The sequence below is a fragment of the Protomyctophum bolini genome, assembly GCF_963924005.1.
Source record: "Protomyctophum bolini genome assembly, chromosome: 8".
Classification (NCBI taxonomy): domain Eukaryota; kingdom Metazoa; phylum Chordata; class Actinopteri; order Myctophiformes; family Myctophidae; genus Protomyctophum; species Protomyctophum bolini.
This window is the reverse complement of record NC_137869.1, coordinates 27,610,229-27,625,365: the sequence shown is the minus strand read 5'-3', so window position 1 is coordinate 27,625,365 and position 15,137 is coordinate 27,610,229. Positions and strand designations below refer to the sequence as shown.

Below are 15,137 nucleotides of genomic sequence, written 5' to 3'. Positions count from 1 at the left end.
TGGAGGAAGTCATCAGGCACCAAAACAAACGCCGCACGCAGAGCAATGACGACGATTCAGTGAGTTTAAATGAACAGATATCCTGAAGCCCCTTTCACATTATAGCGGCACAGATGCTGGCATGCCATGTTGGGCGTAACAGACAAAACGACATGCTGTGGGAGTATGCAGCGATAAAATGATGCTGCAACCATACATTAACATAGTGTTATCTAATTCTGGCGCCAAATTAAAATATTTGTATCTTTTTTTAACGCTCCACGGTGCTGCGTAAACGGGTCCTCTGCTCGCTTTGTGTTTGTCTGTTTTTTCCAGACATTGTAAATGGAAAACAATGGGACCTTGCGGAGCGAGGACGACCGCAAAGGTTGAACATGATGAGTGTCGGGACACTGCTTCATTCATTTAACACTTTATAAAAGGAAGGTTGGCCTAAATATAGGCACTTAAACACAGGTGGAAGCAATGCAAGCTGCTCTGTTAAACCAACTTAACACGCCCGCAGGCAATGGCTTCTTAACGACGACAGCCCTAGCTGAACATTTAAAGAATACGGCTGGGTTTCTGCATCGGTACTGACAGACACGGTGCAGAAACAACTAGCCTTCGCCCACGCTCACATCAAGCCTTAAACGGTGGCGTGCATCGTGCCAGGGCGAAGCGATGACAACTGCTTGAATGATTCCTGTCCACTGACAACGTTATGGGAGTCTGTGCAGGATGTAACTTTAAAAGCTGAATTATATTCCATTTGAATTCCTCCCATTCATCACTCTCTTAAAACTAAATCTATCATAAGTTTAGCAAAGACATTTCTGAACTATTGCAATGAGGCCGACTGTGAATTAGGGGCACAACAGTTGAGAACAGAACAAATCGATTTAATATATTATTAACAAACATAATGGATAATTGTTCATTTAATACAATCACCGATTTATAATAATCTATCCCTAATTTGGGCATGTATCTGTGACTGTATCATCTTCAAATCACAATGTAAGGCTGTGAAATTCACTACATCTGCACTGTGGCTAAACTCTGCACACCTCTAGTTGGACTTGAGGTGGTACTGTAACTATCACTGTATTGCTTGGCTGCTACTTTTCATGCTAGCCGTGTAATCAGGGATCGTTTGACTACTGACATGGAGGTAGCCTAATTTTTATCCATTTGGGGCGTGAACCCCTTTTGGTGTTAGCACTATGTTATGCTTTAGCTATTGAAAAATAGCAGATCTACGTAGGTCTGCTATTTTTTTTAAATCGACATAGAAACATAGCTTTTTCAGAAAACTGTCAGGATGTAGAAGATTAAAACTTGAAACTGAAGGGTTTTATTGTGATAGATTTGGGTCAGAGTACCATGTTAATGCTCTCTACATGATTACTTAACCACATGAACCCTAGCGTCCTCATTGTGGGAGGGGGGGTTCTGCGAAAACACGTTGGCGTTTTAGTGTAGAGGGGGACAAAAAGGAACGGACCTTAGTCCTGAGCCCTGGGGGACCCCGGTCAACTAAGTGTACGGTCTCTGTCGGGTGCAAACCTCATATGTCCAAATCTGTTTCTGGGTTCAATTATCTTTTGAACCTATTTTGGGCAGGAACTCCTTTTGGTGTTGGCATCAGAAAAATAGCAGATCTAGAAGCTACGAGCTTGTAGGTCTGCTATTTTTGACGACTGACATAGAAACAGCTTTTTCGGAAAACTGTCGGGATGTAGAAGACATTTTTAGAATCTGATCTCAGGTCAAAATAGGTTAAGAGAGAGAGAAAGGGAGAATATTGTAGGCTTCTGAAAGGAAGCAGACCTTTGAATAGATTCCCTTCAGAATCAGGCCCTGGGGATGGTATAGACAGACTGCTACAGGAAACGCTCTGCATCTTAATATAGGCCATGAGATGACAGGGCTGCCCTCCTATCAGCCTCAGCCCTCCGTGTCATCCTGCCCTCTGAATCATGTCTGTGATGATGTTATCCAGGCCAGGGTCAAGTAGGAGTCACGTAGAATTCTTCGAGTTTGATGTGCTGGCAGCACCCGCCACCCGGCGGCTGAAGGTTTTCAGCGTTAGGGGTTATAAGGGCAGTTTGATCTGCTGGGGGGGGATCTGCTTTTGATACAACCCCACCCCTTATCCTTAAACGTATTTGCCTTTTTTTTTTTTACTATTTTGAAAAACATTTTAAAATAAGCTCACAATGTGTCGATGTATGTAGATCGGCTAGTTGAACTATTTAAAAATGGTTTTCAAGGCATAAAAGGGACAAGGACTCTAAATGTGAGGGCTGCGTAGAGCCCCGAACCTAGTAGATTAAGAGTGATAAAAACCATTGGTTTGATAATACTTAAGTGTGTGTGTGTGTGTGTGTGTGTGTGTGTGTGTGTGTGTGTGCCCTCGCCTCGACCACCTACAGGCGTATGCATAGGCTCAACTTATGTAACTTAAATAGCACTTTATGTAGACATATCACTTTATAGTGTATACACATATAGTTTAATTTCACTGTTCTTAAGCTTACGTATGATTCATGATGACTATTTATGTATTTGGTGTATTACCATGTTTTTTTGTTCTTGCTTACTGTAAATCGTTCTGGATTAAGAGCGTCTGCTAAAGGGTGTGTGTGTGTGTGTGTGTGTGTGTGTGTGTGCGTGTGTGTGTGTGTGTCTATAGGGGCGGGACTACTCGGAGGAGGAGGAGGATGAGGAAGAAGAAGATGGAACATAGCACAGAGGCTTCACTCACAGAGAGCCTCACTTGTGTGTGAATGAGTGTGTGTGAGTGAGTGAGTGTGTGTCACTGATATTGGCCACATTGGGGGACAAAATGTTGGACATGAAAACCAGTTGATTTGGGTTGGTGCGTCAAATTGGGGACAAAACCGGTGTACCCAATTATATTTTAATGTTTCATAATGTTTGGGTAATGAATATGGAATGAATGTAAGTCCTCGCATTGTCCCCAAACGTTTGCAAAACCAACGTGTGTGTGGGGTTGTGTCTGTGTGTGTGTGTATGTATGTATGTATGTATGTATGTATGCATTCGTGTGCGTGTAAGAGAAAGAAGCAGCCAGCGGAACCAGTGTTTGGTGCATCATGTATGTAACACTGTTGTGTGTGTTTTTGAACATATGACAGAGAAAGTATTTTGAGAAAGAAAGCGAAAGAGTGAGTATACTGTATGAGAGAGAGAGAGAGAGAGAGAGATTGAAATAAAGAACACTATGGCCTGATGTGTACTTTTAGCTGCATGTCGGATTCCAGAATCGAAAATAGCCGATCAACATTGTTGATCGGCTATTTTCGATGGCGCGACATGACGTGCAACCGAGTATGAATCAAGCCTTTCCTCAGAGACGAGTCCCTCCTTTTGGCCCCCTGAATGGACAGTATGAATCAAGCCTTTCCTCAGAGACGAGTCCCTCCTTTTGGCCCCCTGAATGGACAGTATGAATCAAGCCTTTCCTCAGAGACGAGTCCCTCCTTTTGGCCCCCTGAATGGACAGTATGAATCAAGCCTTTCCTCAGAGACGGAGTCCCGCTCCTTTTGGCCCCTGAATGGACAGATGGTGGTGGAGGGGAGATGAAAGGGCGGGCAGAAGAGGAGTGGGAGACTTGGGAGTGATAAGGAGAGGGGGCGTGCGGAGTGGACGGCCGCCGTCACATGTGGACTTAATTATGGACTTAAGGACCTGCCCCCCCCCCCCCCCCGGACTCTGGAACTTCCTCCCATCTCTCTGTCTGTCCACACGTCCTCCACCATGTCTTCTTGTCCCTCTCCGTCCCGCGGTGCCATGGTCCCCCTTGACGTCAGCCCGACTAGCTACCCCCCTCCCCACACACACACACACAAAACTGACAAAGACACAACGTGTATGGTGGTGGTTCCGCAAGGATGTACGTGGATTTGCTGCAATGCCTCCTTAATTTGCATCCCCACACCCTCCCTACCCAAGGCCCTGGAGGACTCGCCCAAGTGTTGGAATAAAGCCCCTAGGAGGGGAAAACAAATGGGGGTCATGTGGACATGGGGGTAGTTTCGGTGACACTCTCCTAACCCCACCACCTGAACCCAGCGCTGCCCGGCCAGGACGCACCGTGTCTGGGCCTGCCGACGGGACGGGATAGGACAGGCCAGCCTTGGGCCACGAGTGGAACGAGGAACAAGGGGGGAATGAGGGAGGGGAGTGAAAGAAAAGGGAGTGAAAAGAATTCCTGATATTTTAATAAGTGAAAGATTGAAAGATTGAGAGTGAGGAGTTGAACGGCTGATTTAGAAGCTCTGAACTCCTCCTGCCTTTTTTTTTTAAAGTCAAGGACACTTTTCTTTTATGTTCTGTTTAGTTTTTTGTTTGTCTTATATATATATATATTTTTTGTTTGGTTTGTTTTCTCCATACGGTCATCGTCCGTCAGGTTGATTAACCATTGGTCGTTGTTGTTGATCTGTTCTTTCAGACTGTTCTTGTTTTAGTTTTCCCTCCCCAGTGCATCGTCATAACCATCAGCATCATGCCTGTATTAGGTCAGAGCCTCTGTGTCTCGGCTCGATCCGTCCTCCCAAGTCTTAATCCATGCTCCGCCGTGCGACGGCGTTGCGCGCCGAGAACCAACGGGAATTAGCCGACATACAAGCTCACAACGTGTCGCATTGGTGACGCGTTGTGAGCTTGCAGGTCGGCTATTCCCGGGTGCATTACGAAGCCACAACAAACCCAGAAAGGTACACGGAAAGATCCTCGTAACTGTCGAGACTCTACACTTTAGGCATTTGTAGACTCTTGAGTTACAAATGGCTCAATTAAGTTAATTTGATTTTCTTTTACTGTGTAACGTACACACACGTTTTGCTGTATCCCTTACATTTCATCAGTAGCCTCCTGTTGGAGGTATTGTGCCGCTGTGTGTCTTTTCTTGTTCCACTGCAGCATTTCGCGACCCATTCCTGTGTGTCGTTTCAGATGCTCAGCTTCTCTTCAGGCTCAGCAGTATTGAAGCTTACTGGCATAGAGTGAAGTCACCCCTTCTTCCTGCACGCGCACACACACACACACACGCGTGGTAAACTGGGCTGAGCTTAAAGGGGGATAGAGGTGTGGTTGCCGTGGAGATACAGACTTTATCACATTTATGTTCTTCGTCATTACTGGATTACTTCCTGTCTGCAAATTATTTTGAATTTCTTTCTTTGTTTTTCTATTAAAAAAATATATATAAAAAAAAACACAAGCTCTTGAGGTGTGTACTGTGTAGGCATCTTTCAGTAAGTGTGTGTGTGTGTGTGTGTGTGTGTGTGTGTGTGTGTGTGTGTGTGTGTGTGTGTGTGTGCACGTGCATGCCCCCCTTGCAAGTGCCAGTAAGTGTGCTGTCATACTGACATCAGCAGTACACTGGCAGTGTGAAGAGGCAGAGTGTTTTCCTCTGGTCATGCTGCCTGGAGTCACAGAGTCATGGAGCTTCTGCACACTGTCTGGAGTCTCCGGGGCTGCATTCTGCCACCTGGTGGTAGGACATCATCGCTGCATGCTAGCAGGGCAAGTAGTTACCCGACTGAATGTGATACTGTAGACCTATATTGTGTGTGTGTCGGGTGGAAATCGTTCTTCGGTTTCTTTTCAATAGCTAAAGCATAACATGATGCTAACACCAAAAGGGGTTCCCTCCCAAAATGGGTTTACAAGCTCAAAATGTGTGTTTCAAGCTTGGAGATTTGCTATTTTGGACACTAGTATGATCCAGCATTAATTTACGAAAAAATGAAACGTTTAAATATGTCTATACTGTATGTATGTATTGTATATAATACACCGTCCACTACAATATTTATTCCATCAAGTGAACTTTGCAATTTTTGAATGTGTCTCCTTAAAACAATGCTCTCAATGTGTTGCTGGTTCAGGTTATGCGATGAATTATGTAATATATTATATTACGATACAAAAGCACTATCTCATATAACAGTGGTTCTCAAAGTGGATTATGGGGACCCCACGGGTCCTTGGGTGGGTACCAGGGTTTCCCCAGCGAAATTGGCTAATATAGTTTTACAATCTTTTTAACCACTTTATCCATATTTTATACTTTGGCTATTCAAAAATCGATAACTTATCTTTGCTTTTAGATTCCCTATAAAACGAGTCTGGTGACGCCATGCAGCTAATGCAGTGCTAGTGATGTCTATTTGGCCACGGACCCCCATTTTAAAGGATTTTGATTTTAAAGCTCACAATGGGCCGCATAGTGATACGTTGGAACTTGTAGATCGTCTTATTTTTGAATTGCTGAAAAGTCAAATAGGTATTTTGACTTGTTCCTCGTCTAGCTGGCGCCCCCCATGGAAGCTCCTCAAGGACCCCTGGGGGGCCCCGTCCAGCCCGACCCCACCTTGCAAACCAGAGAGATGTGGATAAGTTAAAGAAAGTTCTGCTCTAAATGGCACATTCCCTTTTAGAAAACAAATGCATCAGCGTATGTACCGATGTGTTATCTGTTATGATGGAAGCACAACTTATTGGAGCAGTTTACGCAATCTTCAAACCTTCACTAACATCTGTTCCATTAGCATGTTGACCAATGAATCTTGCATAATGCCGCCCCCCACTCCCCAATAATCATATTTATGGCGTGTTGTAACCCCCCCTCAGAGTTGAAATGGAGTGCTGAATGAATCGATAGTGGTACCCCTGAGAGGTCTCCATGGCCTGAGAGCCTAATTTGCTCTATGTGGGAGAGAGGATAGATGCTGCCATAATGGTGGGTCGGTGTCGGTGTTCAAGCCGATTACCATGTTTATGAAAGGAACATTCAGTAGCCACATCGTTAATAGCTGTGTCTCCTCTTGCACACTCTTCCAGTCACAGAGGCCACATAAGGCTACAATCATCAGCCACTGTACATCAGCAGGAGAGTGAACGAGTCCCCGCGGGCCAAAGGCTCAGGGCCAGCCTCTCTCCCCCACACACACACACACGTACGTGGGAGAGGGTTGGCAAGAAGCAGCAATGGAAGAGGTACTCACGTTTTTTTACTTGAGTGTCAATACCACAATGTAGAAATACTCTTTTACAAGTAAAAGGTTGGTATTAAAAATGTAATTGAGTAAATGTTCAAAGATATAGCCATAAAAGTGCATGTTTTTGTGTACAGTTCCTCATGGGATTTGTGAGACTTGGTAGAGTAAGAGAAGTTATGACGAATGTCACATTTTATCCAGTTTCTTTAAATCTTTTGAAAATAGATGACCTAGACCTACAAGCTCACACAGCAACACGTGAGCTTGGAGATCTACTATTTTCAAATGGCCAAATTATAGGGCTGAAGTGGTTAATGTATATTTTGTAAGAAGTCTAAATCTACAAAGTAACTAGCAACTACAGTTTTCAAATAATTGTAGTGGAGTAAAATGGTACAATATTTATAGTGGAGTAGAAGTTGAAAATGTCTTGCAGATTGTACCATACTAGGGTAAATGTACTTTAAAGTTACTCAACTTACTTTACACCACTGGTGAGAAGGGGGACGCAGTATATATATATAGAGAGAGAGAGAGAGACGGATGTTGCCTGTTAACCTCAGACAGGAATATGGGCAATACAATGTTCTTTCCAGTATGAGGTAAGCTCCAATAAAGAGCCCACTTTTCCCTGCTGTGTATGCATGCGCGCACGCGTGTGTGTGTGTGTGTGTGCATGCATGTGTGTGTGTGCGTGCGTGTGTACATTTGTGCGTTTGTCGCCGTATGAAAGGGTGTAAGAGCTCGTTATGGGTACGGCATGTTCCTGGCCGCTGGAGGAGTATGTCTAATAAGTATTTACCCCCCCAGCTCAGCGAGGGATCCAATAACACCTCGAGTCCTAGCTTTGTGAAACCTAATTATGTGGCGTTACTTCCAGTTGTGCACGGGATGCATCTGCACAGGTGTGAGAAAGGAAATGTACACAGTATAGACCTACACGTCTCTCTCTCTCTCTCTCTCTCTATATATATATATATATATATATATATATATATATATACACACACACACACACACACAGTCATGCATTAGTTTAACGCATGTACTGTATATTCGTCTCTGTCGGGTGGAAACCTCAGCTCATGTCAATCCTTTTCAGGATTAAAATTCAAAGTAGCAGTTCTGTAGGTCTGCAATTGTTTTTACATTTGTGTGACGCAGTATTATGGGGGGTGTGTGTGTGTGTGCGTGCGTGCCATTTCATGCATGTGAGCTGAGTGCCAGAGACACCCCAGAGAGGCCATGGATCCCTGCCCGTTTGCCCAGTGGGAGGTTCAGAGTGTTTTAACTCCATCCAGCAGCTCCTGGCTGCCCATGGCCCATGCACTTCACTAGTCTGTTCCCTCTGAACATGTTCATTTAGCTCTATGCCAGCATTCGGTCTCTCTCTCATGGTCAACTGAGGTTACAGTTTTGCATTTTTCATGTGATTTTTGCATTATTTCACTTTGACGTTTTGTTTTCAATTTCAGTTGGTTTTATAATAAATCCTCCGGGGCGGACGAGTGGGCGGGCGGACCACATACAGTATATGTCACTATTATGACTCAGACATAATTATGTATAGCAGTGGTCCGGCCAGTGGTCCTTGAAGGGATTCTAGGTGGTCCCCAGCTAAATGATGTAGAGTTGCTAACCAAATGGACCCTTATAGATCTTTAACTCTTGAGTGTAAAATGAAACCAAATGAACCCGTACGGGTCCATTTGCCTTCATTTTACATTCACAAGAGATAAATTATTGTTAAACATCTACATTATTTCATTTACAAAACGTCTACACAATTAGTGAATGTAGAAGAATTATTTTGATCAACGTTTGCCTGTTATCTCTCCTATGGTACCAACATCAATACAGCATGGAATTGTGGACAAAATCCTATCCAACGAAATATTCTTTAGTTTTGGGTCTGAGAGGCTAAATCTCATCACATGGTAGTCCATGGCTCAAATGCCGAATAACCACTGATGTATAGAGGCCAGCCACCTGCTCTGACTCATACTGTACATAACCATATATAGAGGTCGGCCGGCTGCCCACACTATATGACTCGGACATAACCCGGCCACATACATGACATTTTAATTAATTGTTTAGTTTGTATTTTGTTATTGTTAGTACACTTTAACATACCCTATATACAATCTTGTGCCACTGTACCAACACAATAGCAGCTTCTGCTAGCTCTTGTTTGTCCCTATCTCCTGCCCCCCCTTCTATTCACTCTTCTTCCATTTGTATGTAAAGCCCTATAAATCCGTACACTGGATTACCCATGCAGAGACGTCCCTCACATGAAGAAGGCCAAGGAAGGCTTCGGGAAGAAGGTAGAATTTAGAAATCTATTTGCATTCATGTGGCACACAACCTGACCTATTTAAAGCCCAATACACTAACGCTAATGTGTTGTATCCTATGGTGTATATATATATATATATATATATATATATATATATATATATATATATATATATATATTTATATATGGAGCATACTTTGATCCTGGGGACAATGCACAGCCATATACCATAGCTCTATCTACATAGTATGTTACCAGTTACATCACAGATACAGACTGACTGTTCTTGTAATCCTCATGGTTATATCGGGGGGAATGGAGAGGTTTTTCCACTCAAACCTGCAAGTAAAACATGATACGTTGTACATCATGTTTTATGGAATCTAAAGCCATCTATCCTCTCAGTCAATTCAATGAAACAGAGAATTCACTCTTTTCTTGCAGGTTTGAGTGGAAAAACCTCTCCATTCCCCCCGATATAACCATGAGGATTACAAGAACAGTCAGACTGTATCTGTGATGTAACTGGTAACATACTATGTAGATAGAGCTATGGTATATGGCTGTGAATTGTCCCCAGGATCAAAGTATGCTGCATATATATATATATATATATATATATATATATATATATATATATACCATAGGATACAACACATTAGTGTTGTACATTTCACAGCTATTATAAAAATCATTATACTATAGGCCTGCCAGTATGCTATCTTAAACCTCATACTTGGAAATTAAGTGATTCAACTATCCAGACAAGTGGATTCTGTTTCATCCAGACTGTAGAGTCACAGGTTGGAGTGCTGACTCTGGTAGCACTGAGTAGATGTCAGCGGTGTAGTCAGTGGATGCTGTCTGAGTGAGATGAGTCTGTTAGTGACAGATACAGCATTCATGTGTCACTCTGAAACCTCTCTGTACACTCTGACCCCACTGAGTGCTTTCCCTACACCATCTGGGCCTGAGAGCCCTTTTAAGAAGAAGGAAGCATGCTGTGTGTGCGTGTGCATATATGTGGGAGATATACAGTACAGTAGGAGTATGCTGTCTTAGCGGATATAACAAGAGCACCATCTGCTGGTTATGGGGCTCCACTCCATGCCATATGTGTGCACAAGCACAGGCATGCACAGTTTGCACACAGGCTCACACTGACAACTCCCCTGTTGCTTCATTTGGCTGTGAAGCATTTTCACTCTCGCCAGCAGAGGTACATTTGGCAGACATGCTGGAAGGCAAGGCAGGAGGTTCTTACACACCTACATACTAGAGGCTACATTCAGCAGCACTATGCAGGCCTGTCCTCTGTGGAAATCACAACGGAGTTGAAACAGAATTCGTCACCAACGAGCACCAACTGCTGCTGCATACATTCTTTACTGTTATTATCTAGCCTGACATTATACACTGGTTACTGGTATATGTTCTAACAATAGCGGCCCGGGGGGGGGTTGTGTGTTTAGCTATTCTGTATGTACTAATTTATGGCCCACATTGGCATTGAGGTTCTCAACCACGTATAAAAAGCAGCAATACCACTTCATGTTCTTGGCACAGTGAGGCTTCAGACACAGCGAAAACCTACGGTGGAAATTTGTAGCCTGGTAAACCATGATCACGGTCACGTGAATTCACATTAGCATTTGTGTGTCTATTCTGCAGACCGGTCTAGACCCCAAACTCTGTGTGGGCGTTTTGCAGAAACCAAAAAGTGGAAGAGCCAATCAGCGTCTGTCGATCACAGGCCCCTAAAAGACACGCATGATGTGAATTTAACACTGCATGCTTTTAGCTTGCACACAAAACGTTTCCAATGCCCCGTAGAGAATATAGTATCTAAGGATATTCATTCATATGCAGTGTGTGATCTACCCTGCTATTTCAGCCCGTCCTCTTTCTTTGACCACGTCGTTTAAAACATCACAAGCTTGGCAGTTCTTGGAGGTGCACTTATCCCAAACACGACTGAAAATAAATGATACTGTTCTAGTCCAGAAGAAAGAAAAGGACTACGGTACGTTCATTTGACTACGTTCTAGAAAGACAAATTGTGGCGGCATTGTAAAATATGCAACCACAATTACAATGCAGATGGTCTTACTGTATGAGAAGGAAAGGGGAGAGTGCACCCGGTGTTAATTAAAGGGCCAAAATGTCAAACTGTTGCTTCTCAGTATTCAAAATTCAAAAATCTGCAAAAACATAATTGGCACATTTCGAGCTTGCAGATCTGCTACTTTTGTGTGACGTTGTATTATTGTTGTGTTTTCTAGTAAATGTATGCCCTACTTGATCATACTGTATGATCAAGTAGGTATTCATTTACTAGAAAACACAAAGAATATGGAGATAAAAGAGTACTATACGAATAACAGTTTAAGTCCAAATTTTATTCTGACACCCTCCACGAAAAGGCCTACTTGTCCTGACCCCTTGTCCATCATTTATACATTATGGATAATTAGTGTGGACTTAAACTGTTATTCGTCTATTGGTCATGTGTGCAGAATGAACCCAGGTGCCATCCCGACTCGAGGACAGCCATGAGATGTACACCGCCAGGGAAGAGAACAAGAGGCTGACCCAAAGAGGCATGGGAGAAGGAAATGAAAGAACTTGGATGGACCTGCACGAAGAGTAAGTAAGTACCACTGCACCAGTGTGAATATGACTATGGCTATATAACTATTTGGCTATGTGTCTGTGCTCTTCTCGAGTGAAGTTCTGGACTGGCTTACTTCCACGTCACTCACCTGGCTTCACTGACTTTAGGAAAGCACTAGATGGAGCTGAGGGATAACTAGGTTCAAGTCTCATGTCTTTCTGGGTGTCTGTCTTTCTGTCTGGCAGGCAGGCACACCCCTCTGTCTCACTCTCTCTCTCTTCCTCTTCATCCTTGCCTACATCTCCATCTCTCGTACTCACACACACACACACACACACACACACACACACACACACACACACACACACACACACACACACAAAGGGCTTTGAACACAAGACACAGGGGAACTGGCAAAGTACACTCATTACCTCAACGCAGAGAGAAAACATCACCAGGTGGCAGAGATCCTGCATGGGTAAAATAAACAGAGCTCAGTCGAGCTAAGCTGGCTTTTGCCGTTCTGTCTGTGTGTGTGTCTAAAGGCCAAAGGCACTATAATTAGAAAAGGTTATTTGGGGGTTATTATAATCGCATAAGAACCACTGTGCTGCCGTCATAATATAACATTTGTGTGTTTCTTAATTCCACTCTAAATAATCAACAAAGACCAAATAGTAGTTATGACTCGGTAATATGGAATCTCAGAAGTGTACTCGTTTTGATCATTGGTTTTGGATTGGAATCTATTTTCTTGTTGCCATGCAGGTTAGGTAATAGGTATGTGTTCTTTGGTGCCAGGCTGGTATGTTGGTATTTGTATCTAAAATGTTTGGTGCCAGGGAACTTATGTGTGCTTAATTTTGTTATTTTCTCCCTAAGATGGTTAAAATTATGCATTTGTTACGCTTACGGTAGTTACGCATGTGTTTTTACTTTTTTGGTAACAGGACAGGTGTCTGAAACTAAAAGCTGATGTCAGAGTTGACCAGCTGATAGTCATCCAAGGATCTGTCAACAAGGGCAATGGAGAAATGGAAAATACAGTGGAATAGACAGAATTATAAACTAAAACGGGACGCTCAATGGAGAGTAAAGCCCCAGGGCATGCCCAAATATCGGAATACTACTTACAGTGTCTGACGCAGTATCATCAATACAGTACGCAGACATAGGGACAGACAGTTGCCATGTGGGGGTCCCTGGAACATCCAGACCCCCAGGAACGCGCCCAGGGATCATACTGTATTGTACTCTGTGCCACTTTGGCCACTTTAGGTGTTGCAACTGTCCATGCTTGGACACATACACATACTGTACATACATACACGTACACATACATACATACACACATCGCTGCGTAGTGGAGCAGAGGCACCGCTCAAAAAACACAAGTTAGAATATCTAGATAAGAGGATTCTGCCTGATAGCAACGATATGGACCTGCAAGGGTCCACATGTGGTAACATTAGTGTTAAATAGTGGATTTAGGATTGTGTTGTACTATTGTGTGTATACTTAGTGACCTGCTTAATGTAAGTCGCTCTGGATTAAGAGTGTCTGCTAAATGCCTAAATTGTAAATTGTATGGGGACTGCAGGCAGACACACAAAAGCCACTCAAAGGCTGTGATTTCAAAACATGCTTCCCTCACCTCAGAGTTGAGGGAAGCATGTTTTGAAATCACTGTGTAGTCAACTACACCACACTGGTTGACTACACCACACTATAACTACACAATTCATCAACCAATGCACTTTGCACTGCACTATCAAATAGTTGCCTAGTGGTTGATTTCATCTTGATTTGTTAAGATGTTTGCATTTTGCGCGGCTGTGCACAGCGTTGTGTAGCTCTGGTCCATAGCCATAGCCTTACTAAGCGGTGTGTATCTGTATGAGCACGGAATGTGCTCAGCTGATTGGCTGAGCACGGAATGTGATGTATGATGATAAGATGCCGCTCACAATCACACGAGTGTGATTTGTTTTGCTTCTAGAAATGGTATTTTCACCCCTCTGTAACGTACCTAATCATATGGGTCAACTCCAATGTGTAACTAAATTGGTCGTCGAATCCTGGACCTGCAACACTTTAAATATGGGTCAAACATATACAGTACTAAACATCTCATCAGCAAATAATAGAAGTTTTGGGAAACAAATGTGTGTGTGTGTGTGTGTGTGTGTGTGTGTGTGTGTGTGTGTGTGTGTGTGTGTGATTGATTGATTGATTGAAGTATTTATTAACAGTTTGCAGTTTACATTTCAAGCGCAACTTTTGGTACAAAAAAATCACACACGTGTGAACTGAGTGGTGCAATTCGCCCCCCTCTCTCTCTCTCTCATTAGAGACACAGCACTACCCCTCTCTCTGTTTCTGGCGCCCCCTACTGCTATTAATAAGTCACATACTCGTGCTCATTCAGGTACACAAACAGGTACACGGACATTGCTGGTTGTAGGAGTGGTTGCACCACTCAAAAACTGTTAACTGTGAGTGGACGACCAATAAGCACTAGACTTGTTTACAAGAGGGTCCACTTTGTTCAATTCATCATAAGTGTGTGTGTGTGTGTGTGTGTGTGTGTGTGTGTGTGTGTGTGCGCGCGCGTGCGTGTGCGTGTGTTCGTGTGCGCGCTTTCCCCACTGTGCTGTAGCAGATATTAGATAACGAACATAATTGCCGTTAAGTCTCAGAAACAACAGCAAAAGAGGTCGAGGGATTGAAGAGGTAGCCTATTCGCCTAGCCCTAGTTAAATCCATCTCCCCCTGCCGCCACACGCCTCCCAGGCTCACACCCCCTTACCTCCGTCGATCTCTCCCCCTCCCACCGCCGAGACTCTCACTCATATTCAGTCGCGGCGGAGCCCGGATCCAGGTCGGGTCGATAACGGTGTTATCTGGGAATGATGCCGGCGGTTGGGACCGTGGGAGTCGGTCTGCTATGGGCACTGGTGATCGCGCTGGTGGTGGTGCCAGACGATGCCGCGTCGGAGCTGGTCACTCTCGTGCAGGAGACAGTCAAACCCGAGTCTTCCCTGCTAAAGCCAAAGGTTATGATCGCCATTCTGGCGAGGAACGCGGCGCACAGCCTACCTCACTACCTGGGCTGCATCGACAGGCTGGATTACCCGAAGGAGCGCATAGCCATTTGGTGAGTGAGAGACTCGCGGCTTCACTTTTCCACCAAGTTACCTAACT

The 15,137-nt window shown here is 43.9% G+C and overlaps 2 protein-coding genes across 5 annotated transcripts in view; both read left to right on the top strand.

The window, feature by feature from the left end:
- LOC308320633 (uncharacterized protein C1orf21 homolog) overlaps positions 1-3,530 on the top strand; it is a 40,005-nt gene extending 36,475 nt beyond the window's left edge. For 3 of the 4 annotated variants that reach the window (XM_080771184.1, XM_080771186.1, XM_080771185.1), the window contains one exon: positions 2,678-3,530. In XM_080771184.1, coding sequence (XP_080627310.1) covers positions 2,678-2,731 — 54 coding nt within the window. In that variant the 3' untranslated portion in view covers positions 2,732-3,530. The remainder of the gene's footprint in view (positions 1-2,677) is intronic. The other variant, XM_080771187.1, reaches the window with a different exon arrangement.
- Positions 3,531-14,762: 11,232 nt separating this feature from the next.
- colgalt2b (collagen beta(1-O)galactosyltransferase 2b) overlaps positions 14,763-15,137 on the top strand; it is a 44,780-nt gene continuing 44,405 nt past the window's right edge. Inside the window, exon 1 of the mRNA XM_080771179.1 lies at positions 14,763-15,090. Coding sequence (XP_080627305.1) covers positions 14,843-15,090 — 248 coding nt within the window. The 5' untranslated portion in view covers positions 14,763-14,842. The remainder of the gene's footprint in view (positions 15,091-15,137) is intronic.